Source organism: Podarcis melisellensis, assembly GCF_964234715.1.
Source record: "Podarcis melisellensis genome assembly, chromosome: 9".
In the NCBI taxonomy this organism is placed as follows: Eukaryota; Metazoa; Chordata; class Lepidosauria; order Squamata; family Lacertidae; genus Podarcis; species Podarcis melisellensis.
In genome coordinates this window covers 830,242-856,982 of record NC_138541.1, presented here as the reverse complement: position 1 = coordinate 856,982, position 26,741 = coordinate 830,242, and the positions used below count along the sequence as shown (strand labels likewise).

Genomic DNA, 26,741 nt, shown 5'->3' with positions numbered 1-26,741 from the left:
TTTAAACTTTGTTGGAAGCCGCCCAGAGTGGCTGGGCGGCCTTACTCCGCAGCAGAGGGGTCCCTTGGTCCAGGCCCAGTGGCCTCTCTCCGTGGGGACCCCTAGGACTCACGTGGCCAGGAGAACCCACAGACCCTCCTCTTTCTGCTCAGTGCAGCTGCCTCCCTCGAAGGGGCACATCCACAGATCCTGGCCCAGGAAGCAAAGGAACCCAGGCGTCCGGCTGACCACTGCCTTTGGGGTCCAGCAGCTCAGGATGAGGCCACTCAGAGCTGCATTCCAGGCATACCTGGCCAGCCCTCCTCCTGGTCACGGGGCTCAGGGCAGGCAGGAGAGGAAACATTCCAGGCATCTTTCGGCAGGAAAAAGCAGAGGGCGTTCCATCTCCTTCCCATCTTAAAAAACAACCTGAGATTCCTCCTCCTCCAGAGCAGCCCCACCTGCTCTGCCCCAGTGTTCTCACCCAAGTCCTGCCCCTTTAAGCCTCTCCCCCCAACTCCGCCTCCTGTTCCCAGGTCATAGTTGTCAAGGTTTCCCTTTTTTTAAGGGAAATTCCCTTATTCGGAATAGGATTCCTCGCAAGAAAAGGGAAATGTTGACAGCTATGTCCCAGATTCCAACATGGCTCTGTTGCTCCGGAACAGCCGGCCACGCTCCGAAGACGCACCCAGAAATGCAGCTGCGGGGAGGGGGAACTGGGCCCCAATCCTAGAATCGGAGCATGAGAAGGGGTCTCCCAAGAGAAGGAATCTCAGCTCAAGAATCCCTGACGAGAGCCTGACTTTCCCCTGTTGACCTGCTCTTGTCCTCATATTCCTGATGTTGAGCAGGAATCTCCCTTCTTGCACTCTGAAGATCCAGGTTCGAGTCCTACCCTCCAAGAGCAGGAGAAAACAAGCTGGCTCCCTCTTCCAGGTATTTGAAGACAGCTCTCCTAATCTCCTCTCAGTCTCCTTGGCGTCCACACAAGACTTTTAGAAGGCATCTGAAGGCAGCCCTGTTTAGGGAAGTTTCTAATCTTTGATGCTTTACCCTGCCAGATGGGTGGGGTATAAATTATTATTATTATTATTATTATTATTATTATTAGTGGCAGGGTTGCAATTTGCGCAGCGCGGTCTCCATCCACCGAGTCTCTGCACCGAACCCCCAAATCTTCTCCTCTGCCTCCCAGAATCCCCATTCAGCTCTCAGCATACAATGGCCTACTCGGGGGGGAAACACGTCCATCTGATCAAACACCCCCTTTGCTGACCTCAGATACGGATTGTGGCTTCACATTGGTGAGAGGACATTCTGCACGCGCCCAGGGGCACTCTTCACACTTGCACAGCGGATCACAAAGAGAGTGAGGGACGCCACTGCAGTGGCAAACCTGGGAGTGGGGCTGTTCAAGAGAGACCACTTCACAGGACCTTCGTGGTCACAGAGAGTCAAAGTATTTTCATAGAACCACGGAACTGTAGACTTGGAAGGGGCTCCTGAGGGTCATCCAGTCCACCCCCTGCAGCGCAGGAATCTCAACTGAGGGATCCAAGGCAGATGGCCATGAAAACCCTGCCTAAAAACCTCCAAGGAAGGAGAGACCACCACCTTTTCACCTTTTGAGGGAGACTGTTCCACTGTCTAATAATAATAACAATAACAATAATAATAATATTTCTACCTTGCCCATCAGGCTGGGTTTCCCCAGCCACTCTGGGTGGCTTTCAACAGAACATTAAAAATAGAATAAAACTTCAAACATTAAAAGCTTCCCTAAAACTATCCCTAAAATTCGGATAGTTGTTTATTTCCTTGACATCTGGTGGGAGGGCGTTCCACAGAGAGGGCGCTGTCGAAGAGCTCTTACTGTCAGAAAGTTCTTCCTGATGTTGAGTCGGAATCTACTTTCTTACTTGAAGCCATGGGTTCGAGTCCTACCCTCCGGAGTAGGAGAAAACAAGCTTTCTGCCTCTTCCATATGACAGCCCTTAAAATACTCATATCTCCTCTCAGTCGCCCCTTTCCCAGGCTAAACACACCCAGCTCCTTCGACCGTTCCTCATCAGGCTTGGCTTCCAGGCCCTTGACCGTCTTGGTCTCCCTCCTCTGCACACCTTCCAGCTTGTCGACACCCATCTTAAATTGCGGCGCCCAGAACTGGACAGGGGACTCCAAGTGGGGTCTCCAGAGCAGAACCCTGGACTTGTTGATGCAGCCTAGAATGCGCAGGATTGTCTTGCACAGAGATGACCCCTCTCTCCCCTCGGCCTGTGGAGACCAGGACGGGGTGCAATTGCAATGAACTCGCGCCACCTGGTTTTAGTTATTATTTGCAAAAATTTTAAGGGCCGATTAGCAGGCAGCTTTGCAGCGTCGCAGTCACAAGACCAGGCCTGCGTTTCTGCTACGGCAGCCTTTTCCCCTCCTCTGGGATGCGGCAGGCGGATGCCATCACGGCAGGGGGAACATGAGCTGGCACCAAAATCTGGGAGCCACTGCTTCTGACCAATGCAGCATCAATTTTTTCACTTGGGGGGTTCAGGGGGCCACGGAAAGGAAGTGGGGGAACTCCCATCAGATGTCAAGGAAATAAACAATGACCTGACTTTTAAAAGACATCTAAAGGCAACCCTGTATTGGGAAATAGTTTATGTTTCACATTTTTTTATGTGCTGTAAGCTGCCCAGAGTGGCTGGGGAAACCCAGTATGATGGGTGGGGTGGTATTATTATTATTATTATTATTATTATTATTATTATTATTACTATTAGGTGGTCACCCTCCTTGAATCCCAAGCAAAACAGCTCTGGGTAGCTGCTCTCCTTTAGCCTGTGTGCAAATTCTGCCTCCACAAGGCGGGCACACAGGGGAAACCGAATTAAGCCGAGCATCTGTGTGTATTTTTCTGAGCACACACAACTAACTTCCATTGACCCATATAAATAAGCAACTGGTTCGAGAGCTCTCTCCAGAGGGCTACATGTATAACTATGGAACTCCCTGCCACAAGACAGTGATGACTGCCAATCTAGGTGGCTTTAAAAGAGGGCGAGACAAGGATGCAGTCAAAACCTTGCCTAACCCTCTTTTAAGCCACCTAGACACCTTTCCAGAGATGGGAAGAAGAAAAAGTCCCGACCAGAGAAGAATGGTAGATTAAGTTGATGGACTATGCTGAAATGGCAAAAATGACCAGAAGAATCAGAAATCAGGAAGACCAGAATTTTAATAAGGAATGGGAAAAAAATATAATTTATCTTAAAAACCATTGTAAAGAATTCAAATCGTTGGTAGGATTGGAATAACACTTGTAGTTTAATGGTGGATTTCGGATATGCAGTCATACCTCAGGTTGAAGTAGCTTCGGGTTGCGCTCTGCAGCGACCCGGAAGTAATGGAATGTCTTACTTCCAGGTTTCGCCGCTCACGCATGCGCAGACGCTCAAAGTGACGTGACACGCATGCGCAGACGCTCAAAGTGATGTGACACGCATGCGCAGAAGCGGCGAATCGCAACCCGCACAGTTCGCTTCAGGATAAGAACGGGGCTCCGGAACGGATCCCCTTCGCATCCAGAGGTACTACTGTAATGGAGATGTAAAAGATCCGGATTATTATAAAAGATGAAGCAGGAGAGGACCCACAGAGGGGAGGAGGGAAGAAGTCCAGGAGATTCCGTGGGATCTTGTTTTTATGTTGAATGTTGGACATGTGATTGTAAAACTTTAATTTGAAAAACCAAATGAATAAATTTATTAAAAAGAGGTTTTCATGGAGGAGGGAGAGAGCCAAGAGCCAGCACAGCTGATTTCTGGTTCTTCTGGTCATTTTTTATGTGCTGTAAGCTGCACAGAGTGGCTGAGGAAACCCAGCCTGATGGGTGGGGTATAATTATTTATTATTATTATTATTATTATTAGGCAGACTCCTTCGGCCACCCTCCTTGAATCCCAAGCCAGACAGCTCCTTTAGCTTGTGTGCAAATTCTGCTTCCACAAGGCAGGCACACAGGGAAAACCGAATTAAGCTGAGCATCTGCACCCTTGGAATCCCAGTTGATGGAAACCGCAGGAGGGGAGATTTGCTCTTGTGCCCGAATCCTGCTTGCTGCTTCCCCCCCGGGGCATCTGGCTGGCCACTGGGAGAACAGGATGCTGGCCTCATCCTGCAGGCTCTTTTGATATTCTTATGTCTTTAAGGTGTCAAACCACAGCTGCATATTCCTGCATTGCCGGGCGTCGGACTAGATCAGCCTTTCTCCACCTGTGGGTCCCCAGGTGTTGTTGAACTACAACTCCCATCACCCCTAGCTAGCAAGGCCAGAGCTCAGGGATGATGGGAATTGTAGTCCAACAACATCTGGAGACCCACAGGTTGAGAACTGCTGGACTAGATGATTCTCAGGGTCCCTTCCGACTCTACAATTCTACGATTCTTTGCTGCTTTTCCCGTATCAGACTAAACCAACCAGGTTTGAGGTTCTCTTATTAATTTAAAAAGCCCCAAACAACTTTGGTCCAGGGCACCTCAGAGGTTACCCGAATCCTTATATCCCAGCTTGATCACTGAGATCATCTGAAGGAGCACTGCTGGCTCCTGAAGCTCATTTGACAACAATGAGAAACTGAGCCTTTAGTGTCATGGCCCCAGTCCAGCGGAACTCCCTGCTACTGGAGATTCAGCAGGTGCATTTTGTGTGCAAACTTTTAAACACCTGACAAAAACATTTCTATTCTGCCAGGGCCTATGCACACTGCAGTGGACGCTTGGGTTGCGAAAGTGATCCGTGCAGGATGCACATTCGCAACCCGCAGCATCCGCAACCTGCAACGGCGCGCCTGCGCATAGGTGGGTTGTGATTCGGCGCTTCTGCGCATGCGCAAAGCGCAATTTAGCACTTCTGCACACGCACGACTGCCAAAACCCGGAAGTAACCCTTTCCAGTACTTATGGGTTTCGGCGGTCTGTAACCCGAAAAAATGCAACCTGAAGCGTCTTTAACCTGAGGTATGACTGTATTAAGAACACATCCTTCTACGGTGACTAACTGGTGTCTGCTTTTAACTTTCTTACCTAGTTTTTATTGTGCAGCTTTATGTTCTATTGCTGTAAACAGCTTTGATCCATTTTTGAAATGACACAGCGGTATATAATAAGAAATAAATTACGGCATATGCTTTTTGCAGACTAGAAAGATTCCATGCCTTTGTCTGCTGTTCTTTAGTGGGCCACAAGATTCACTCTTGTTCTTGGTAAATGATCAGGAAGAAGAGAGAAGGAAGGAATTTGCAGGGGAGATGGGCTTCCAGGTCTTTATCTCCCCCTCCCCACAGGTCATCTATGACAGGGAGGGAGGGACACCCACCTGCCAATCACCTGATGGGTACGACCAGCTGGGATGAGAGCCATCCTCAAATATGTGAAGGGCTGCACCATAGAAAACAGAGCAAACTTGGTTTCTGCTGCTCTAGAGGGGAGGACCCAATCCAAGGGAATCAAATGACAAGAAAGGGGATTCTGGCTAAATATTAGGAAGAATATCCGGGGGGTAACAATAATAATAATAATAATAATAATAATAATAATAATAATAATAATAATAATATGTTATTTATACACCGCCCTCCCCGGCCAGAGCAGGGCTCAGGGTGGCTAACACCAGTAAAATCGCGGTAAAAACGTAAGGGGGGGGTCCAATTTAAAATACAGGTTAAAATGCAATTAAAAATGCAGCCTCATTTTAAAAGTCAAAACCATAAGGGGAGGGAAACATAAGGGTCAGACTGAGTCCAAACCAAAGGCCAGGCGGAACAGCTCCGTCTTGCAGGCCCTGCGGAAAGATGTCAAGTCCTGCAGGGCCCTGGTCTCTTGGGACAGAGCGTTCCACCAGATCGGGGCTGCTACTGAAAAGGCCCTGGCCCTGGTTGAGACCAATCTAAGAGCTGTTTGACAGAACAACAGTATTGGGAGAGTGCAGACTCTCCTTCCTTGGAGGCTTTTAAGCAGAGGTTGGATGGACCTCTGTCACGGATGCTCTTGTTGAGATTCCTGCATTGCTGGGGGTTGGACTGGATAGCCTTTAGGGGTCCCAGTACTGTGATTCCTTTGCATCACCAAACACTGGAGAAGAAAGGGCACCTCTGTGTCTCCCCCAGGGGCCCCCGATCCTCAGCTGAAGGGGATCCCAAGAGACACGACAGCCCCTCTGCTTCTGCAGGAGAAGCAGGCGCAGCCCCACTCCCCCCCCCCCCAGGGAAGGGGAACGTCAAGAGAACCACGGCAGGAAAAAGCTGAAAGCCTGAGTGAGCCAAGCCCTGTTTGCGCGTCACATGCTCCAGTCAGGATCTCATCATGCGCCAGAACAACACATGCTCCAAAAATAACTTCCCCGGTGCTCAGCTCGGGCTCATCGCTATTTGGCTTGGGGGGAGACCGACAGCCCAGCTGCCCCCCAGGCCTGGATCTCACTGGTGGACGGGACTGCAGAACCGGCACCAAGACAAAGAGCAACTTCTCTCTCTCCCTTCTCTCTGCGCCCTTCAGGACGCTCTTCGTCAGACACGATGACTCAGAAACGCACCTTGAAAAAGGCAGCTCACGACCCAGCAGAGGGTGGCTCTCAAACCGTCGACACACACACACAACCCGAGGGGTCCGCAGCGCACTTCTGCAGGGTCCACAGGCCCACAACTGAAGGGGAAGGTGGGAGATCAAGGCGCCCTCCACTGTCAGAAACAAAGAAAGACTCCCTTCTGCACTCCACTGCAGCTGTACTGATGGAAGATGCTGAAGGCGGAAAGGGCCTATGCATGCATGCCCCACTCCAGATATTTAGGGCAGGTGACAACACAGGTTCGGCCACCCTGCCCGAGCCACCAGGGAGCAGCGCTTGGCCATTTCCCCCCAGCATGCTGGGTACAGCTGCATCGGAGTGTAGAAGGAAGATTCCACTTAGCAACTTCCCCATGTGGTGGCTGCAGTGGAAGAAAGCCAACCTGAAGGATCTCTGCCTCGGGACAGAGAAGGAAAGCGTAAAAGCAGGGCAGCGGGACTGACGCCATCACCAAAAACAATACCTGAGATTTGGCACCAGGAAAAGACCCTGCTTTTCTCAGTGTCCGGGAACGGGACTTTGCCCTCAAGGCGGCACGGAAGCTGCCCATGGACTTGGCCAAACGCTTCTGCCTTGAAACCCCCCCCCAAAAAATATGTGGTCATTAAACGAGTTTCAACTTGACGGCAGCACAGCATTCAAAGCCAAACCCCAACATCCGACCACCTGCAGCAACACTGCATTCAGTACTGCCATTCCAGAGCCCAGTTGGGGGACTGAGGAGAAGCTGCAGTGCTCAGAACCTAGACAGGAGCCTCAGAATGACCCCCCCCAGCCCCCTTGACATCTGAAACACCCTGGGGGGGATCTCAGGGAGGAGGTGCCAAGGAAACCAAGCAGAGCCTATCTGCCCTCGCAGATTTCCAGCGGTACCTCATTTTGAATCCGCCCCGTTTAGGGTCCGTTTCATCCAACGTCCGCAGCAAGCCCGGAAGTGCAGAGGTTTGGCCCAAGCTGGCAACCCGCCTCTGAAGCCCCTCCTGCCGGAGCCTTGAGTAAGACAATGGCAACACAGAGCCAAGCGCCCACTTGGCGACCAAAGGCCCAGAGTGCCCGAGGCGGCAAGACCTAGAGAGCGCCAAACCTCACGGAGCCACAGGTTACACCAGCAACTCCCCAAAGCCCCTGCCCTGCCTGTTCTTCGCGACTTCGCTCACCTTTGCCTTTAGAGCCCTGGAGAGGCCACTCTGGCACACGGGCAGGCCATTCCCAGGGGTCATGATCCAAACCTGCCACATCCCTAGGCACAGGTCAGCCACAGCAACAAAGTAGTGCCTATCTGTCCTAGCAGATTTCCAGTGGTACCTTGTTTTGCATCCACCCCGTTTAGGGTACATTTCATCCAACGTCCGCAGCAAACCCGGAAGTACCAGAACAGGTTACTTCCGGGTTTGCTGCTCGCGCATGTGCAGAAGCGCTAAATCACTCTTTGCGCATGCACAGAGAGACGCTTTGTCGAGCGTCCAGGGCTCCGGAACGGATCCCGGACGCAAAAGGAGGTACGACTGTACTGCCAAGTTACGCACCATACAACCCACCCCAGACCTTTGCAATGCCTCCAAAGAGATCCGTGAGCTTTGCAGGCAGGAGCCCCTCCAGGGACACCTGGAAACGAAAGCTGGATTTCTGCTCTGAGGATGGCTAAGCCTCCCCCACCCCACTTGCTCTCGGTGGGATACAGAGCGATGCAGCTCCCCAGAAGTTTAGGAAGCTGATGCAGGTCTCAAATTAGCTTTCAGTTCATTGCTGATTTTTAAAAATGTTTTAAATTGTTGTTTTTCACCAGTTTTGCCAATGATTTTTTCCCCTGTTTTAGTCTCGATGCAAACCACATGGAGGTCATTGTTGGTTTTTGCAACCAATTAGTGTATAAAGGTAAAGGTAACCCCTGACCATTAGGCCCAGTTGCGGACGACTCTGGGGTTGCGGCGATCATCTCACTTTACTGCCAGAGGGAGCACCGCAGTGTGCAGCTTCTGGGTCATGTGGTCATGTGACTAAGCCGCTTCTGGCAAACCACAGCAGCGCACGGAAAACACCATTTACCTTCCCGCCGGAGTGGTACCTATTTATCTACTTGCACTGGTGTGCTTTCAAACTGCTAGGTTGGCAGGAGCTGGGACAGAGTGATGGGAGCTCACCCCGTCGTGGGGATCCGAACCGACAACCTTCTGAGGCTCAGTGGTTTAACCCACAGTGCCACCCGCGTCCCTAATTAGTGTATACATTTTATAAAATAATCATCAATTAAGAGGAGCGGCGTGGAAAGTGACAAGGAGGACGTTGTTCATGTCATGCTCAAAACCAGGTTTTTGAGCAAAGCAGAGCCACTTCCTAGGACGGCTCCGTTGCCGCCTGGCTCCGCTTTCGACTCTGCAAGCTGCTCCAGCCCTGCCAAAAAAGAAACCTGGCAAATCTGAGCCTGGCGGGGAGGAGAGCAGGAGGGCAGAGTCCGACCGAAAAGCAGCCAGATAACCCTTGCAGCTCCACGCGGGACCCTCCAGGAGCAGAGGCGCCCTGGGGAGATCTGCGGATCCTGGCCCTGTTTATCCCTGTTCCCCCCGAGTCCTCCCTGGCCCCTTTGCCCTGGGGGAACTGCCTGCTTGTCTCTTCTCTCCAGAACCCCCTCAAGACCTGCTTCAGCAAAGCCTTTCTCCACCGCAAGCCCAACTGCGCCAGCACAGCCTCCTTACCCAGTTCTCCCCAACCAGACCCACCGAACGTGGGCAGGGGGCCCGTTCCAGAGGCTCCGCGCCCCCTGCTTCTTCCAAGTCCTGCCCGGAGCCCAGCGCCCAGCAGGCACGACACAGAGGGCCAAGATGCAGCAGCACACAGACCGGGGGCACAAACCTGGCCCTCCCAGCGCCACCCTCCTCCCTGGCAGACACAGGCAACACCAGCAGTGGGACAGAAGCTCTCTCCCTCTCACCTGGGCTTGGGGGGCATCTCCTTGGCATCCTGGAGGCTGAACCAGCTGCTGCTGCTGTTCCGGCTCCTGCCCCTCTCTTCTCCAGCTGCCACCACCACCCGGGGGGACGGCTCCCCGCTCTTCCCGCTGCCCTCTTTGCTGCTCCCCCGGCGGAAGAAGCCCGTCTTGGAGAACCTCTTCTCCTCCTCCGCCTCCTCCTCCTGCTGGGGCCGGACCCTCCGGACCTCCCCGGAGAAGACCATGGGCGTGGCGATCTGGATGGGCTTGCTCTCGGCGTGCAGGGCGGCCGCCGCAGCCGCCGCCGCCGCCTCTTCCTCCTCCCTCCTGGCCCTGACGCGGTGCTTGTGGAGGGCGATGGTCTTGACGGACAGCTTGTCCTCCTCCTGGGCCGCCAGGATGGGAGGGGAGGGGATGAAGCGGGGAGGGTCTTTGGGGGGCGCCTTCGGCAAGATGCTGCTGGACCAGGGCGGCAGGTCCGGCTCGGGGGCGGCCGGCGGCTCGGATCCAAAGGCCTCCTCCTGCGGCTTGCTGGCGGCGACGGCAGCGGCAGGAGGGGGAGCAGGCGCTGCGGGGAGGAAGGAAGGCTTTGGGGTGGGCTCCTCGCAGTAGATGTGGCTCCCGTTGATGCACAGGGAGGACCGGGATATGGGGTCGCTCTGGGGCTTCAGGCTCTGGGTCGACTGGGAGGCCTCGTCGCTGAAGGCCCTCTTGTGGGTCAGCTTGGGGGAAGGCAGGAAGTCTCTGACTGGAGAGGAAGAGAGAGGAGGGGAAGGGTCATTGGTGGGCCAGCCGTCCGCATTGCCCACAAGGCCCCCCAACCCCCTCTGGGGCCGCCCCCTTCCGGCTCTTGAGCCACAACGGATCCCGGAACAGATTACAGTCATACCTCGGGTTGAAGTAGCTTCAGGTTAAGTATTTTCGGGTTGCGCACTGCGGTGACCCAGAAGTAACAGAGCATGTTACTTCCGGGTTTCGCCGCTCGTGCAGGCGCAGACGGTCAAATTGACGTCACATGCATGCGCGGAAGCGGCGAATCGTGGCACACGGACGCGGGTTGCATTCGCTTCTGGATGCGAACAGGGCTCCAGAACGGATCCCGTTCATATCCAGAGGTACCACTGTACTGTATTTTAATATTTTGTTGGAAGCCACCCAGCTGGGGAAGCCCAGCCAGATGGGTGGGGTATAAATAAATTGTTGTTGTTGTTGTTGTTGTTGTTGTTGTTGTTATTTGCCAGCCAGGAGGCTCGAGGCCCTGACTGCAAAACCTCTAAGGAGACCCCCTTCCAGGCCTGTTCAAAGTGCTGGGAGAGGGTATCATGGAGCATTGGGATAAGAACCTACAAAAAGCCCCTCAGCAGCAGGATGAGGCCAAAGGGGGCCCATTTCATCCAGCATCTCGTTCCCACAGGGCCCTGCCCAGTGCCACAGAAGCACAGGAACCTCCAGAGAGCATCTGCTGCTGGATCAGGACCATGGCGCATCAAGGGCGCATCCTGCTCTCACACTGGCCGACTCGATGCCCAAATGGCAAGCACCAAAGCTGGGCTCTCCCCACCTGGGATTCCCAGAAGCTGGGGTCAGATCCAGCTCTCCTCATGCCCCCTACAAAGTCACATTGCGTGTTTACTTCCGAGGTGACCAAGGGTCTGGAAACCAAGCCCTTTGAGGAACCGCTGATGGACTTGAAGATGCTTAGCCTGTAAGACTGCCGTATTTTTCGCTCTATAAGACGCACTTTCCCCCTCCTAAAAAGTAAGGGGAAATGTGTGTGCATCTTATGGAGCGAATGCAGGCGGGAGGCTCTGCTCAGCGCTCCCTTTAAAGAGCTGGGTGGAGCGTGTGTGCGGCTCTTGGGGGCTTTTCCCCGAGGAGGGAGAAGGGCTGCCCCCCTCCCTCCTCGGGGAAAAGCCCCCAAGAGCCGCACACAAACTCCGCGTGCTCTTTAAAGGGAGTGCGGCTCTTGGGGGCTTTTCCCGCTGGCTGTCCTGGCTTCTGGGATTCAGATTTTTTTTTCTTGTTTTCCTCTTCCAAAAACTAGGTGCGTCTTATGGTCTGGTGCGTCTTATAGAGCGAAAAATACAGTGGGAGGAGAAATGAGAGCCCTCTTCCATTATCTGACGGGCTTGCTCCGGAGGGCAGGACCTGAACCCATGGCTTCAAGTCACAATAAAGGAGATTCCGTCTAAACAGGACTTTCGGACTGTATGAGCTGTTCGACAGAGAAAAAGGCTCCCTCAGAAAGTGATGGGCTCTCCTTCCTTGGAGGTTCTTAAGCAGAGGTTGGGTGGCCCTCCGTCCCGAATTTTAAAGCTGGGTTTCCTGTGTTTCCGGGATTGGACCGGATGATCCTTGAGGTCCCTTCCTACTCTAGGATCTCTCAAATACCAAGAGACTGCCTCTCCCCACCTGACCTGACATCATCATCAGAGGCCTTTCTCCCTCTCCCTCCACACAGAGAGGCCTGGAGGGGGGCCACACGAGAACAGGCCTTTTCAGTGGTGACTCCCTGCTTGGGTGACGCTCTCCCCAGGAAGGCTCACCTGGAGCCTATACTAAATGTCTTTAGGCGCCAGGTGAGAAGATTTCCATTCAATCTACGGCCTTTTTCACGCGCCTGGGAGGTGGGAGTATTGCTTTTTAAATATTATATTATGCATTTTGCGTTTTTATGTTGTAAACCGCCCTGTAATTTTGGAAGAAGGGAAGCATATCAATTTATTTATTATTTTAATGTGACTTTTAAGTACAGTCCTACCTCCGCTCACGCGTCCCTCTGGATGCGTAAATGCGGCAAACCCATAAGTATTTTTCTGAGTTCCGTCGCATGCGCAGAAGCGCTCTACACACATGCGCAGAAGCAGTCGCCCAGTTGCGAATTCCTCAGGATGCGGCCGGACTTCCAGAACAGATCCCGTTTGCAACTTGAGGTACCCCTGTAACCATATTTCCTCAGCAAAGCACCACACCTTTCTAGGCTCTACTCAATCACAGAATCGCAGAGTCAAAAGGGCCCCCCAGGGATCATCCATCCCAACCCGCCGCAATGCCGGAATCGCCCTCGACCTGCTATTCCCCCCGCCCTCCTCCCTCTTACCAGAGCGGTCTGTGGAGAAGCTGCTGTGGCGGCTGGGCGAGGGCACCATGCCCGCCTCGGAGGGTCCGATGCCCACCAGGCTGCCGGCCGAGGAGAGGGTGCTGTCGGAGCCCAGGGAGGTGTTGGACTGGGTGAGGGAGGACTTGCGCAGCTTGTTCTTGAAGAAGAATCTGCCCTTGGCCTTCTTGCCCGCCAGGCCGAACTCCTCGTCGAGGGCCCCGCTGCTGCTGGGCACGATGGCCGAGGCCGACTCCAGGTCGTACTTCTGCCGGCCCTTCAGCTTGTCCTTCAGCTTCCCAAAGGGCGAGCGGGGCTTGTCCTTGATGGACAGGTCAAACATGCTGGCCGTCAGGCTGTGGCGCGTGAAGTGGATGCTCAGCTGGATCTCCCCGCGCTCCTTCTCCTTCTTGCCAGGCTTGGAGTGCAGCTTGTACCACCTGAAGAAGAGGGAAGAAGGGGCAAGAAGCGCATGAGAAATGTGCCCGGCCAGGGGCCCTTCTAGTCCCCCATCCCCTTCTCACACACGCCTGTTATCCCCTCCAGGATCCGTCCCTCATGTGCAAGAACTCAAAGCTCTGAGCGTGAACATGCCCTCTGGAACTCCCTGCCTCTTGACACCAGGAACCTCAACTGTCCTCTTTTCAGAGCCTGCTCAAAGCCTGCCCTGTGGAAGACCCTCCCAGCAGATGCCAAGGCAATAAACAACTATTTTACTTTTAAAAGACAACCGAAGGCAGCCCTGTTTAGGGACGTTTTTAATGTCTGATGATGCTGTTTTTAATATTCAGTTGGAAGCTGCCCAGAGTGGCTGGGGAAACCCAGCCAGACGGGTGGGGTATAAATAAGGGAGTGTGTGGAGGCAGTTGGAGGATGGATAGCTAACAGATTGAGGTTGAATCCTGAAAAGACAGAAGTACTGTTTTGGGGGGACAGGAGGTGGGCAGGTGTGGAGGACTCCCTGGTCCTGAATGGGGTAACTGTGCCCCTGAAGGACCAGGTGTGCAGCCTGGGAGTCATTTTGGACTTACAGCTGTCCATGAAGGCACAAGTCAATTCTGTGTCCAGGGCAGCTGTTTACCAGCTCCATTTGGTACGCAGGCTGAGACCCTACCTGCCCGCAGACTGTTTCGCCAGAGTGGTGCACGCTCTGGTTATCTCCCGCTTGGACTACAGCAATGCGCTCTACGTGGGGCTACCATTGAAGGTGACCCGGAAACTACAACTAATCCAGAATGCGGCAGCTAGACTGGGGACTGGGAGCGGCCGCCGAGACCATATAACACCGGTCTTGAAAGACCTACATTGGCTCCCAGTATGTTTCCGAGCACAATTCAAAGTGTTGGTGCTGACCTTGAAAGCCCTAAATGGCCTCGGCCCAGTAGACCTGAAGGAGCGTCTCCACCCCCATCATTCAGCCCAGACACTGAGGTCCAGCGCTGAGGGCCTTCTGGTGGTTCCCTCCCTGCAAGAAGTGAGGTTGCAGGGAACCAGGCAGAGGGCCTTCTTGGTGGTGGCTCCCGACCTGTGGAACGCCCTCCCACCAGATGTCAAGGAAATAAACAACTATCTGACTTGTAGAAGACATCTGAAGGCAGCCCTGTTTAGGGAAACTTTTAATGTTTTACAGACTATTGTATTTTAATATTTTGTTGGAAGCCGCCCAGAGTGGCTGGGGAAGCCCAGCCAGATGGGCAGGGTATAAATAATAAATTATTATTATTATTATTATTATTATTATTATTATTATTATTATTATTATTATCAACTCCCTGTCTCTTGATATCAGGAGCCTCAACTGTCCTCTTTCAGAGCCTGCTCAAAACACCCTTCTTTCGTCAAGCCCACCCAAGAAATTTAGGAAGTTTCCACCTTCTTTTAGTCTATGGTTATTTTAGCTTTTTTAAAAAAAGTCTTAAATCGTTACTCATTCCTCTCCTTGATAAAATTATTGTTTTACTATTTTGGCAAACTGAGGTTGTTGGGTTGTTGTTTTTTACAATCACGCAGGGTACTGATTTTATGAAATGAACAAACAAACAAAATCTTCACACGGCGCCACATCCCCAAAAGCAGAAAGACACTCCGGCCCCCACCTGACTTCAGCCCCACCCTGGGAACCCAACCTGGCTATTTGGGAACCCAAATAAAAATAACAACTTGATTTCTTACCCACCCTTTCCCCGAAGGTCCCAGGGCAGGTCACAACCATTTAAAGCTCAATATTAAAAGCATATTAGAAGCAGTATTCTTTTGCAAGGTAAGATTGTAAAAATGCAAGGCATCAGCAATGTGGTAAACACAACCAAGCAACGAAAACTGCAAGACATGCACAAAACAAAACAAAACTTGCTCTCTCTGTGTGTGTAACATTAAAATTTTCAAGTATTTTCAAAACAACCCTCAAGTCAAACAATTACATTATTTCATAAGCTGACTTCCTCCCCTCCCCACGGTGTTTTTACTCAGACCTTTTCTCCTGCGTTACATCTTAATCCATTGCAAAAAGTTTCCCTATTGCAATTATTTTGTCATTTTTCTTCCGCTGCTGAATTACTGGACTGCTGTCACTTAGTGGAGAGCAGCTCATGGCATTGCAGCCTCCCTTCCTGCTCTCGTGTGTCCCATTCCCAAATCCTCCCCCCAGGACCCCCACCCCCCCAGGTTCTCCTCTGGGTCTTGCCTGAGACAACGACCCCACGTCCTTCACAACCCTAAAACACCACCAGCCCCAACGCAGCCTCTCCCTCCTCCCATGGCGCAAGGCGAGCAGTTTTCGCCCCAAAATTCCCAGAACAAAATATGCTGAAGCAGCACCTCCAAAACACAGGAAGCGGGGTTTTTTGGGGGGGTGTAGAGGGAAAGAGGGACACAGCTGCTGCGTGAGCCCTTGCATGGTTTGCTCAAAGGCAGGATGCACTACACAACTGGTTGGCAACTGATCTGGGAGGACTGAAGGCGTTTGATTATTTGTAGAAATCAATTCTTTGTTCCTTGCCACAAACACCATTGTTGTCTCATTGGCAGCCTGTCGAGTTTAGCATGAGTTGGACGGCTGGCGGTTTTGTCCCCCCAGAGTGCAAATTGGCCAGGCGTCTACTGAAGCCCACAGAGGTTTGGGACCAGCTCCAGGAAGTCCCCTTCCCCTGGCAGGCTGTGCAGCTGGGACACACCCGTGCCAACCTGGGTGCCCAAGACACACACGCACGCCAACCTCGCAAGACCCCAGAGGTCCTGGCAGTTGCTTGCCCCATCGCCCTCCCAGCTTGGTTGCCTGCGGGGGGCTCTCTGAAACCCTCTGCAGCAGGATTCCCCCAAACTTGGGACGCCAGCTGTTGTGGGACTACAACTCCCATCAGCCCTAGCTAGCAGGACAAGGGGACAGGGATGATGGGAATTGTAGTGCAGCTGGAGACCCAAGGCTGGGAGTTGGGAGACCCAAGGCTCTACATTCTCCTCCTCCCACCCCTGCAAGTGTTTGAAATTCCCTGGGCACCAGTGTTGTAAACAAAAATCTGCCCTTTTTTCCCTTATGGGGTATCCAAGAGCCCATATAGAGTCCTTACGTAGGTTCCCTGTTGGTAGGAGAGAATAACAGAGGCCAACCAGAGAATATTGAGAAGCAAAGCAGCTAGTAAGCTTGATCTTTATTGATCTGTTGCAACAGGGTTCTCCCCTCACACGCAGGAAAGGAGGAGGACCCAGAACAAAGGTGTGTCCGCCCTTATATAGACATTTAAATTTCCTGCCCTGGAGCTCAAGACCACCCCTCCATACATCATACATACATACATCACAGAAGGGGTGTAACCTAAGACCACCCCCCAGATACATCATACCTACATCACAGAAAAGGTGGTCTACAGCAGAAATCTGAGTGCTTTGTTTATCTCCTGTCTGCCAGGTTACCTGTTTAATGGTCACTTGATAGGATTGCCTGGGGAGCCTGGCCAGTCTTTTGTAATGATAAATACTTAGCTCCTGAGCCAGGTCACAGGCTCACACCTAATTCATATCTTAAATGTGCCCTTAAGACTGGATTTGTGAAGGAAAAGACAACGGGGAGGCTTTTCCATTTTCCTTTGACCTTGCAGAGAAAACATTTGGTCAGTTTGGGAATCAAAAATGGTTTCAGGTTGGTCTTCCTGTGCTGTACGTGCTTGGTTGGTACACTTATGAACATTTAACATATATCTAAGACCAGGAGCAGCTCTGACATCTGCAGTTCCCACCTGCAACTGATCCTCAGAAGCATCGCTGCCTCCGATTGCGGAGACACAGCATAGAAATTGTGGCTGGGAGCCCCCAATAGCCCCCTCCCCGCTTGCATGTGTCCTCTTATATTTTTATTACTTATTAAATTTATATTGTTATATTGCTATGGTTTTCCCAGTAGTGGTGTATGGAAGTGGGAGCTGGACCATCAAGAAGGCTGATCGCCAAAGAATTGATGCTTTTGAATTCTGGTGCTGGAGGAGACTCTTGAGAGTCCCATGGACTGCAAGAAGATCAAACCTATCCATTTGGAAGGAAATCAGCCCTGAGTGCTCACTGGAAGGACAGATCCTGAAGCTGAGGCTCCAAGACTTTGGCCCCCTCATGAGAAGAGAAGACTCCCTGGAAAAGACCCTGATGCTGGGAAAGATGGAGGGCACAAGGAGAAGGGGACGACAGAGGACGAGATGGTGGGACGGTGTTCTCAAAGAGACCAGCATGAGGGAGGCAGTGGAAGACAGGAGTGCCTGGCGTGCTCTGGTCCAGGGGGTCACAAAGAGGCGGACTAACCGACTAAACAACAACAATATTTATATTCCAGGCGGCTTTTGCTTTCCCCAAAGGACAGGGAGCCCCATTGCAGAAATCTGTGGCAGCCCAGGATTGGGGGGGGGGGGCAGGGATCCAGGAGAGGGAAAACAGGGCAGCAGCTGCCCAGAGGAGCCTCCCCAATGGAAAGGCCTGCCAGGAACAGGGGCAGCCGATGAGTCAGGGAAAGTCTTTCCACCCAGAGGAGGGTGGAGACTCAGAACCGCCAAAACAAACATGTTGTCTAGATCAGCCAGGCTGCGTATCTTGACCAGCAGAAACACAGCTCTCTCCAAGAGCAGCTACACCAGATTTCCCCCCTCCCTTTTTCTTTTTCTTTCATTACAGACAGAGCTCAGGTCTTTCCAGGTGCAAAACTCACACTAGATCCAGGTTCCGTCCCCTCGAGAAAACAAGCACACCCACCAGGCACCGGCAGTAGGAACACAAAGTTAGGCAGGTATTTGATTTACCGTATTTTTCGCTCTATAAGACGCACCAGACCACAAGACGCACCTAGTTTTTGGAGGAGGAAAACAAGAAAAAAAATATTCTGAATCTCAGAAGCCAGAACAGCAAGAGGGATCGCTGCGCAGCGAAAGCATCAATCCCTCTTGCTGTTCTGGCTTCTGGGATAGCTGTGCAGCCTGCATTCGCTCCGTAAGATGCACACACATTCCCCTTTACTTTTTAGGAGGGGAAAAGTGAGTCTAATACAGCAAAAAATACAGTAGTTGTTTAAGACAGGGGGCAGCAAACTTTTTCAGCAGGGGGCCGGTCCACTGTCCCTCAGACCTTGTGGGGGGCCAGACAGTATTCTGAAAGGGAAAAAATGAACGAATTCCTATGCCCCACAAATAACCCAGAGATACATTTTAAAGAAAAGGACGCATTCTACAGTCATACCTCGGGTCACAGATGCTTCAGGTTGCATTTTTTCAGGCGATGGACCACTGAAACCCGGAAGTACCGGAACGGGTTACTTCCAAGTTTCAGCAGTTGCGCATCCACAGAAGCGCCGAATCGCAACCCTCACGTGCACTGACACAGGTTGCGTACGTGCATCCCGCACGGAACACATTCGCAACCCGAGCGTCCACTGTACTCATGTAAAAACACGCTGATTCCCGGACCGTCCGTGGGCCGGATTTAGAAGGCAACTGGGCCGGATCCGGCCCCTGGGCCGTAGTTTGCCTACCCATGGTTTAAGAAAACTGCCACCCCCTGGACCTTTCGGCCCCCCCGCAATGGACAGATCCTTGTCCTGCTGCCCCCAGGGACTTTGGCCCAGCTCAGATGCCCCAACAAGGCAAACACGCTCTTGAAAGGGAATCGACCCCCCCAAACCCCTGCAAATAAATAGTAAAACCCTGCAAACGAATTGCTTTCCGTATGTGACAGTTTGGCTGCATTTCCTGCAAAAGCCAAAGGGGGTGGGAGGGATGGGGGGGCGGTTTTGCAGTGCTTGGAACAGGTTCTCCTCCAGGCCTGGAGGCAACAACTGTCGGGTGGGGGGGGTCTCTATCTGTTCTCTCCCCCCACAGCCATATCCTGACTTAGAGCATCTGCTGCCTCCCCTTTGGCTCCGACAGGATGGGTGCTTCTGTCACTGGGCTGCTGGGAACAGACCAGGGTGGGGAAAAAGCAATGGTTTGTTGTTGTTTTTTAATTTTAAATCGGATTTTTAAAATAAAATGCTTTTGGAGGAAAAATCTTTCCAAAGATAATTTTCTATTTAAGTTACATTATGGTCCAAAGGCTAGTCATCAGGAAATAAGGATTTGTTTTCAGTTTTTCATGTGTGCTAAAACTCAGTCTAAGTTTTTTTAAAATTGTTTAACCACATCAGTTAACAAACTTGGCTACATATGCTGTAATGTTATTGTTTTAGTTAAATAAAGAATGAGTCCTTCTGTAAAAAAAATAAAAAAGATTTAAATCAAGCCTTACTGACTTGTGATTTAAACTGATCTGAATCAAATCCATCCTGGAACAGATCCCAGTTTGCAGCGCTCTGGGGGGAGGCAGAAACAGGTGTCCCTCTGCGGATTCCCTCTGCCCCAGGAGCAGCCCTGCCCCCTCCCTGCGCCCGCTTCTCTGCTTGGCATAAACACCCAGAGCTCCTATTTCGCCCGGGGGTCCCTGGGACGTCTTGGCCCCCTGCCTGGGCAAAGGACAGGACAGGGCCGGGCAGCCGGGGAAGACGGGCAGGTTTGTGATGCCGCAACCGACTCTCAAGTCCGCCCTCTGCCCCAGTCAGACCCAGGACAGGGTATAAATAAATTTTATTACTACTATTATTACTATTATTATTATTATTACTACTACAACTACTACTATGTTCTCCAATTGGAGCGCTCATAGGCCAACGTTTCCCAATTGTTGTTTATACTACATTTTTTAAGATTTGCCTTGAGAGAGTCTTTAAACCTCTTTTGTTGACCACCAGCATTACGCTTTCCATTTTTAAGTTCGGAATAGAGTAGTTGGTTTTTGGAAGGCGATCATCAGGCATCCGCACAACATGACCAGTCCAACAAAGTTGGTTAATCTTGAATTATGGCTTTGACACAGGTGACCTTTGCTTCTTACCCCCTGCGGGACTGAGCAACCCCCTGCGATGAACTGTGGTTTAGCCTGACATCTGAACACAGCCAGAGTTCGGAAACAAGCCCTGGGTCCTCAAAAAAAAAGGTCTTCTCCTGTGCCTTCAAAGAGTGGGAGAAGTTTGAAACTGAAGGGGGCAGCTCTGTCCGACTGCTCTGAATGCAGACGGGGGGGGGTGCTGAACCCCCCTCCCTCCAGTCTCTGGGCCCCTCCTGGCCGAAATATGCTGCTCTCAGCAAAAAAACCAACTGCTGACCTCAGAGCAAAGTGCGCAGGCTCCTTGCGCCAGTGCGCAGAACTTAGTCCAAGCAGAAAACTGGGGGGGGGGGGGAGGCAGGAAGGGAGGGGCGCTTGCAGCAGAGCCAGCCGGCAGCTGCTGGTGGGCGAAGGGAGGCAGCAGAAGGGCCTCCAGGGCATTCCAGGGAGTCTTTCTGCAAACTCCCACTCGCTCTTGGAGAGCCCAGCAGAAGACTGGATGGAGCCTCTCTCTCCTTTTTCTTTTAACACAAATATTTTACTATTAAAATAATTCAACATTAATACATACATATTAGGCAAAACAAAACAAAATCCTTCCAGTAGCACCTTAAAGACCAACTAAGTTTGTTCTTGGTATGAGCTTTCGTGTTCATGCACACTTCTTCAGATACACACATGCACACGAAAGCTCATACCAAAAACTAACTTAGTTGGTCTTTAAGGTGCTACTGGAAGGATTTTTTTTTTTGTTTTGACTATGGCAGACCAACACGGCTACCTATCTGTAACTATACATATTAGGAATACACAAACATACATTTCATACAATCCTTAAAAATATTCATACATACCCGCACTCAATCCCACACATATTTCCTTCCCCCCCCATCCCTCCCCCCACCCTTGTGTTAGACTTCCAATCTACTCCATTGTTATCCATGTTATCCATTTCTTTCCACTTCTATTACTATCTTTCACACACTTTTAAACCAATTTTCTACTTCTTTTTCTGTTACACATTGTTATCCATCTTATTTAGTATTTCAGTACTTATAACGGAACTTGTTTATTCTAACAGGAGTTCTGATTTCTCAATATGATTTTGCAAGTATCCTTTAAACACCTTCCAGTCCTTGTCTATCTTCTGAGATCCTTCCGATTTCTCCCATTGTTTTGGATATATTGTAATACTCCAATAATTTGGCAAGCCACTCTGTTTTTGTGGGTATAATACCACTTTTCCAATTTTTCGCAATCAACAGCCTTGCGGCTACAGTTGCGTATAAATATAAGGTCTTGTCTTCTTTAGACTTCCTGGTACTATTCCCAATAAAAAACCTTCTGATGTTTTCCTAAATGAATATCTAAACATTTTTTTTCATTTCATTATATATTGTTTCCCAAAACTGTTTGATGTTTAAACAATTCCACCGTATCTGCATCATAGTACCTTTTCCAGTGCTGCAAGCCTCACAGGAGGAAGACCCTCTGCAGTCGCAGCCCCCTGGCGCCCCCCTCCTCCTCCTCCTTCCAAGAGGCCGGCCTCTTTCCTGCAGTTTGCAAACCTTCTCCTGCCATCAGCAGAAATCACATCTGGAGCAGCAACAGCAGCAGCAGCCCACACAGCAAGAACACAGACTCACACAGAGACACACAGGCGCACTCTTCTCCCACAGGCGCACCTGGGTGAAGACAGGGTCCCATTGCCTCCCCCTAAGGCCATTCCTGCAACGTCCAGGGGCTCACAGCCTCCAAGCCACACACACATCATCTGAGCACAGGCGAGGGGCTTCCCCCTTCTGAGTCGGGGGGCCCTCCCCGCCTCCCCCCCCCGTCCCGCCGGAGGCGACACACAAGTGCCTTAAGCCCTGAACAGCCGCCCATTGTCTGCTCACATGCCTGGGCTTTGGAGCTTAGCACCAAATATGACGGGAGGAGAGGCGCCGTGGGAAAGTCGTGCTTTACAGGAACCCCCAGAGGAGGAGTGAGGGGGGCACTGCGGGAACTGGGACGCACCTGCGGAATAAGGTGCTGCACTGGTGTCAGAAGGCAGGCAGCCCTGAGCCCCCAAAGGAAATGCCAGGAAGGGGGGGGGAGAAGCAGAGTCCGGCCTGGGGGGCCTGGAATGCCCTGCAGAGGATGCCAAGCCTCCCTTCAGCATTGGCAGCCGATTATTTCACAGGCTTCAAGTTACAAACACACACAAGGCCAAGAGGAGACCTGAGGCCTGGAAGAATTGCAGAGAGAGAGAGAGAGAGAGAGAGAGAGAGAGAGAGAGAGAGAGAGAGAATATTTGTGTTTGTGTGTTGTGTGTGTTGTGTTGTGTTTGTGTGTTGTCTGGTCCAGCATCTGGTTCTGACAACAGTGGACCAGATGCCCACGGTGGGAAACTCACAAGCGAGACATGAGCACAAGAGACTTCTCTGCACTTGCAATTCCCTGGCATTCAGAGAAAACAACGGCGTCCCTATAAGCCCCTGCAGAGAGAGGGGCTGCTCTTCAGGACCCCCCACCCAAAGGGGACTTGCTAAAAGTTGACCCTGCAGGCGGAGGTCATCTCCCCCCCCCCCCCGCACCACAGGCCTTTGTCCTGCCTTTGTGTGTTCAAGGAAGCCAACATCCCAGAAGATCAGAGGAAAATATCCAAGGATTCTTAAACTGAGATCTACACAGTGCCATAGAGGGGAGGCAGGTCACCGACTGAGAGAAGAGAATCATCGCATTTCAAAGGTGGGGTGGACCCCAGGGGTCATCTAGTCCAGCCCCCCGCAATGCCAACGTCTCAGCTGCAGATTCCCCAGAGAAGCAGGTGCAGGTCTGTGCCATCACCAACTGACAGCAGCATCAAGCGACAACTTGCCGCCTATGAGAAGGGAGTGGGGGAGGGAGCAGCCCCGACTACACCTCCTAGGCGTCACTGTCATGCCCAGGGGGAGAGAAGGGGGTGCTCCCTCTTCACCCACGAGCCACAGGGTGGGGCTCCAAAGGTTTGGATATACGGGGGTTTTGTGGAACCCACAGAACTGAACCCCATAAGAAGCACCTAGTTTTTAGAGGAAAACAAGGAAAAAAATATTCTGAACGAAACAGTGAATGTCTGATTTTTGTGGTTCATGCTGTTGCCACAGACATGTGATCTGATGGTGAATTTGGGGTGACCCAATGCAAAAATCCTGAGGATCCATTTGGATCCGTGCTTTGTAACCACGTTTTTGCACCATTTCACCCCCACGCAACAGTGGGTGTGTGGTTATTTTTGTGCAGTCTGTAGCCATGGACATGTTATGTGATCTGATGGTGAATTTGGGGTGACCCAGTGCAAAAATCCTGAGGATCCATGTGCTTTTACCTCCCCCCTCCCAGGAAGCCTCCTTTATCGCTAGAGTCCCTTATCTCCCCTCCTGATCACTTGCCGATCAGCTGCTCAGCAGCTTTGTTTCAACACCCCCTTCCCTCTTTCTAAAAAAAGAAGAAGCACGATCTGCTTTTTGCCCGTGGGACCACGCATTTGCTCTATAAGACGCACAGACATTTCCCCTTACTTTTGAGGAAGAAAAAAGTGTGTCTTATGGAGCAAAAAATACGGTAATTCTCTGTACCAAAGTTGGGATTTAGGAACAGAGGGAGATGCTTTTTGCAGCTTCAGATAATGGGTCTGTCTTGCTCAGGTTTGATCACACTGACTTCCAGTGTCTTTTCACCCCTGTCTGCAGATGCTACTGGGATGGAACCAGTGACGTTCTGCATGCAGAGCAGGTGTTTCACTCCTGAACAATGGGGGGGGGGGGCTCCCCTTATCCAGGCACCAGCCTCTTGGCTGTCCCTCCCCACTTGGTCTGCACACCGAGGGCACTAATGCGCAGAGGGCACCACAGTTGGAGGCAGAAATGCTTCTGAATGGCAGCTGCTGGGAAGCACTGGAAGAGAGGGTTCCTAAAACCAGAGAATTGCAGAGTTGGAAGGGACACCGAGGGTCATCTAGTCCAACCCCCTGCAATGCAGGAGTGGCTCTTGCGCTCGGATCCTGCTTGCATCTGGTCGGCCACTGGGATAACAAGATCCTGCGCTCGATGGGGCCTTTGTCTCATCCAGCAGACTCTCCTTATGTTCTTTTTTGGTATAATTAAGCTTTTCTATTTTACGTTTTAGAATATTCATTTGAGCAACCTTAAAATATCAATGTCTTCCCTTCTTCCGTGGTTCATTTTGCATGCCTTAGATCCCTGCATATTTGACATAAACTAAAACATTCAGTGTTCCATTATTGCATCCATCAAAACTTATTTACACTGCCAAATTTATCTTAATGCTGCCCACGTTTTCAAGTGTACACAATTTCCACCCTTGTATTCATTAAACATTTCCCAATCTTCTTTAAACGTATGTTCCTCTTGTTCTCTTATTCTATATGTTAAGTCTGCCAGTTGTGCATATTACATCAGCTTAACTTGCCATTCTGGGACCTCTCTCGTTTTCCATTTGGGGGCTTACAAAATACGGGCCACAGTAGTGGCATACATAAATAGCCTTTTTTTGACACCTGGGAATTTCCATCTGAATTTCCCCAGCAAAAAGGACTCTGTTGTTTTTTTTGAAAAGTAAGGTACAGGTAAAGAGACTCCTGACCGTTAGGTCCAGTCACAGATGACTCTGGGGTTGCGGCGCTCATCTCGCTTTACTGGCCGAGGGAGCCAGCGTTTGTCCGCAGTTTTTTCCGGGTCATGTGGCCAGCATGACTAAGCCGCTTCTGGCGAACCAGAGCAGCGCACAGAAATGCCGTTTACCTTCCCGCCGGAGTGGTACCTATTGATCTACTTGCACTTCAGGCTTTCGAACTGCTCGGCTGGCAGCAGCAGGGACGGAGCAACGGGAGCTCACCCCGTCACAGGGATTCGAACCGCCGACCTTCTGATCGGCAAGCCCTAGGCTCTGTGGTTTAACCCACAGCGCCACCCGCGTCCCATTTGGAAAAGTACTTTTCAACATTTGTTTCTGATTCCTTATGCTCTTATCCCCAAGACCCCCAGCCTTCACTCCTTTTCGTCCCCATGATCTGTTGACCCAGCGCTGAACAGCTGCATCAAACACTGGGCTCCTCATCTCTCCATGTTCCCATTTCAACCCGCCTGCCTCTGGGGGAGACGGAAGGCAGGCTCTCCCTGCGTTTGGGGCCAGGGAGTCTGGCTGCTCCCCTCAGCCCTGCCTCGGGGGGCACCCTCCATGACCCCTGCCTGCCCCCTTTCCTTCCTCCCGGGGTCCCTGCAGGAGGACCCTGTGGGTGACGCAATCGCCCTCTTCCTCACCCCGCCTGGGCGGCTGTGGTGCAATCTTTGCACGGGGACAGAGGCTGCTGCAAGACCTCCTTTCCGACTCTGCGGGGAGAGGGGTTTCCTGGCGCTGTCGAAACCCACAGCCATCGAGCGAGGTCGTGGGGCCAGGGAGGGAAGCCTTTGAGCCACTTTCCCTCCCAGGAGGGCTCCTGGGATTGCTGCTGCCAGGAGGGTCTTGAGATCTTCCAACTGGGGGCATTTTCCTTAGCTGATGCCTCAGCTAGGGTGGGCATCCTTGCTGAAGGGTTAACCCTCCCCTCCCCTTGTGGTGGGGAAACTTTCCATTTATTTTAACTTAAAAAAAGAGAAGCTTTTAATTCAGTTTTTTGCAAAAGAGCTGAAGGGTTAACTTGAGCCGAGGGGCAGCTGTGTCAGCACCAGAGCTCCAGATAGACCTGCACATTCCTGCATTGCGGAGGGTTGGACTAGATGACCCTCGGAACCCTTAGGAGCTCCAATTCTAATTCTCTCCCGATATGCCCCACAGAGGACCTTAAGGTCCATAAATAGCAACACCCTAGAGGTCCCGGGCCCTAAGGAAGTCAGATTAGCCTCAGCCAGAGCCAGGGCCTTCTCAGTGGTGGCCCCAGCCTGGTGGAACACTCTGTCTCATGAGACCAGGGCCCTGCAGGATCTGATTTCTTTCCAAAGGGCCTGTAAGACAGAGTTGTTCCGCCTGGCCTTTGGCTTGGAATCCACTTGATCCTCTCCCCCTTTCCTTTCTCCTTCTGTGATGGAACTCCTACTTGGGGACTTCCCTGGCTTTTTTCTGGCCCACGTAGGACCAGTCTGGATAGTTGGCCTTGGTGAAGACTTGACGTTTTCATCCCCAAAAAAGTTTTTGAGTTTCTGCTGAAATGAGGCTGCATTTTAATGTTGTATTTTAATCTTGTTTTTTAATCTGTATTTCAATCAATTGTTTTTATATTGGTGTTAGCTGCCCTGAGCCCGGTCTTGGCTGGGGAGGGTGGAGTATAAATAAAACAAATTATTATTATTATTATTATTATTATTATTATTATTATTATTATTATTAGCTCCCCATCCTCATTTGCTGGCTCCCTGGAGTGGAAAGCACACTGACTAGGTGCAGGTGGGTCTTGATGTGCCTGGACCCTCGGATTCTGAAGGGACCCCGATGCTCATGAGAAGCCCTGGCCCTTCGGAAGCCCCCAAGGAGGCGGCAAAGGCCGCTTCTCCCGCCTCCAAAGTGCTCTTAGGGAGCTCTCCCTAATGCAGAGACCCAATCCATCTTCTTGACAGTTCAGACAAAGCCCTTCGCCACGCGAGGGGAATAAGCGAGTTGGGCTGCCTCTCCAGCTCTGCCAGCCAGACTCACTTTGCAAAATGAGAAACAGGAACGGCACACAGTAAGCGCATGAGTCTGCCCAACGGCCCCAT

The 26,741-nt window shown here is 51.5% G+C and overlaps 1 protein-coding gene across 2 annotated transcripts in view; it reads right to left on the bottom strand.

Moving 5' to 3' along the window:
• The window catches only part of RAB11FIP5 (RAB11 family interacting protein 5), a 52,138-nt gene that overhangs the window by 13,984 nt on the left and 11,413 nt on the right, over window positions 1–26,741 (bottom strand). Inside the window, exons 1-3 of one of the 2 annotated variants that reach the window (XM_081924763.1) lie at window positions 19,379–19,425; window positions 12,625–13,061; window positions 9,528–10,272 (exon numbers count right to left, since the gene is read on the bottom strand). In XM_081924763.1, the coding sequence (XP_081780889.1) occupies window positions 9,528–10,272; window positions 12,625–13,061; window positions 19,379–19,410 (1,214 nt within the window). In that variant the 5' untranslated portion in view covers window positions 19,411–19,425. Of the gene's footprint in view, window positions 1–9,527; window positions 10,273–12,624; window positions 13,062–19,378; window positions 19,426–26,741 lie in introns of those variants that run through there. The other variant, XM_081924762.1, reaches the window with a different exon arrangement.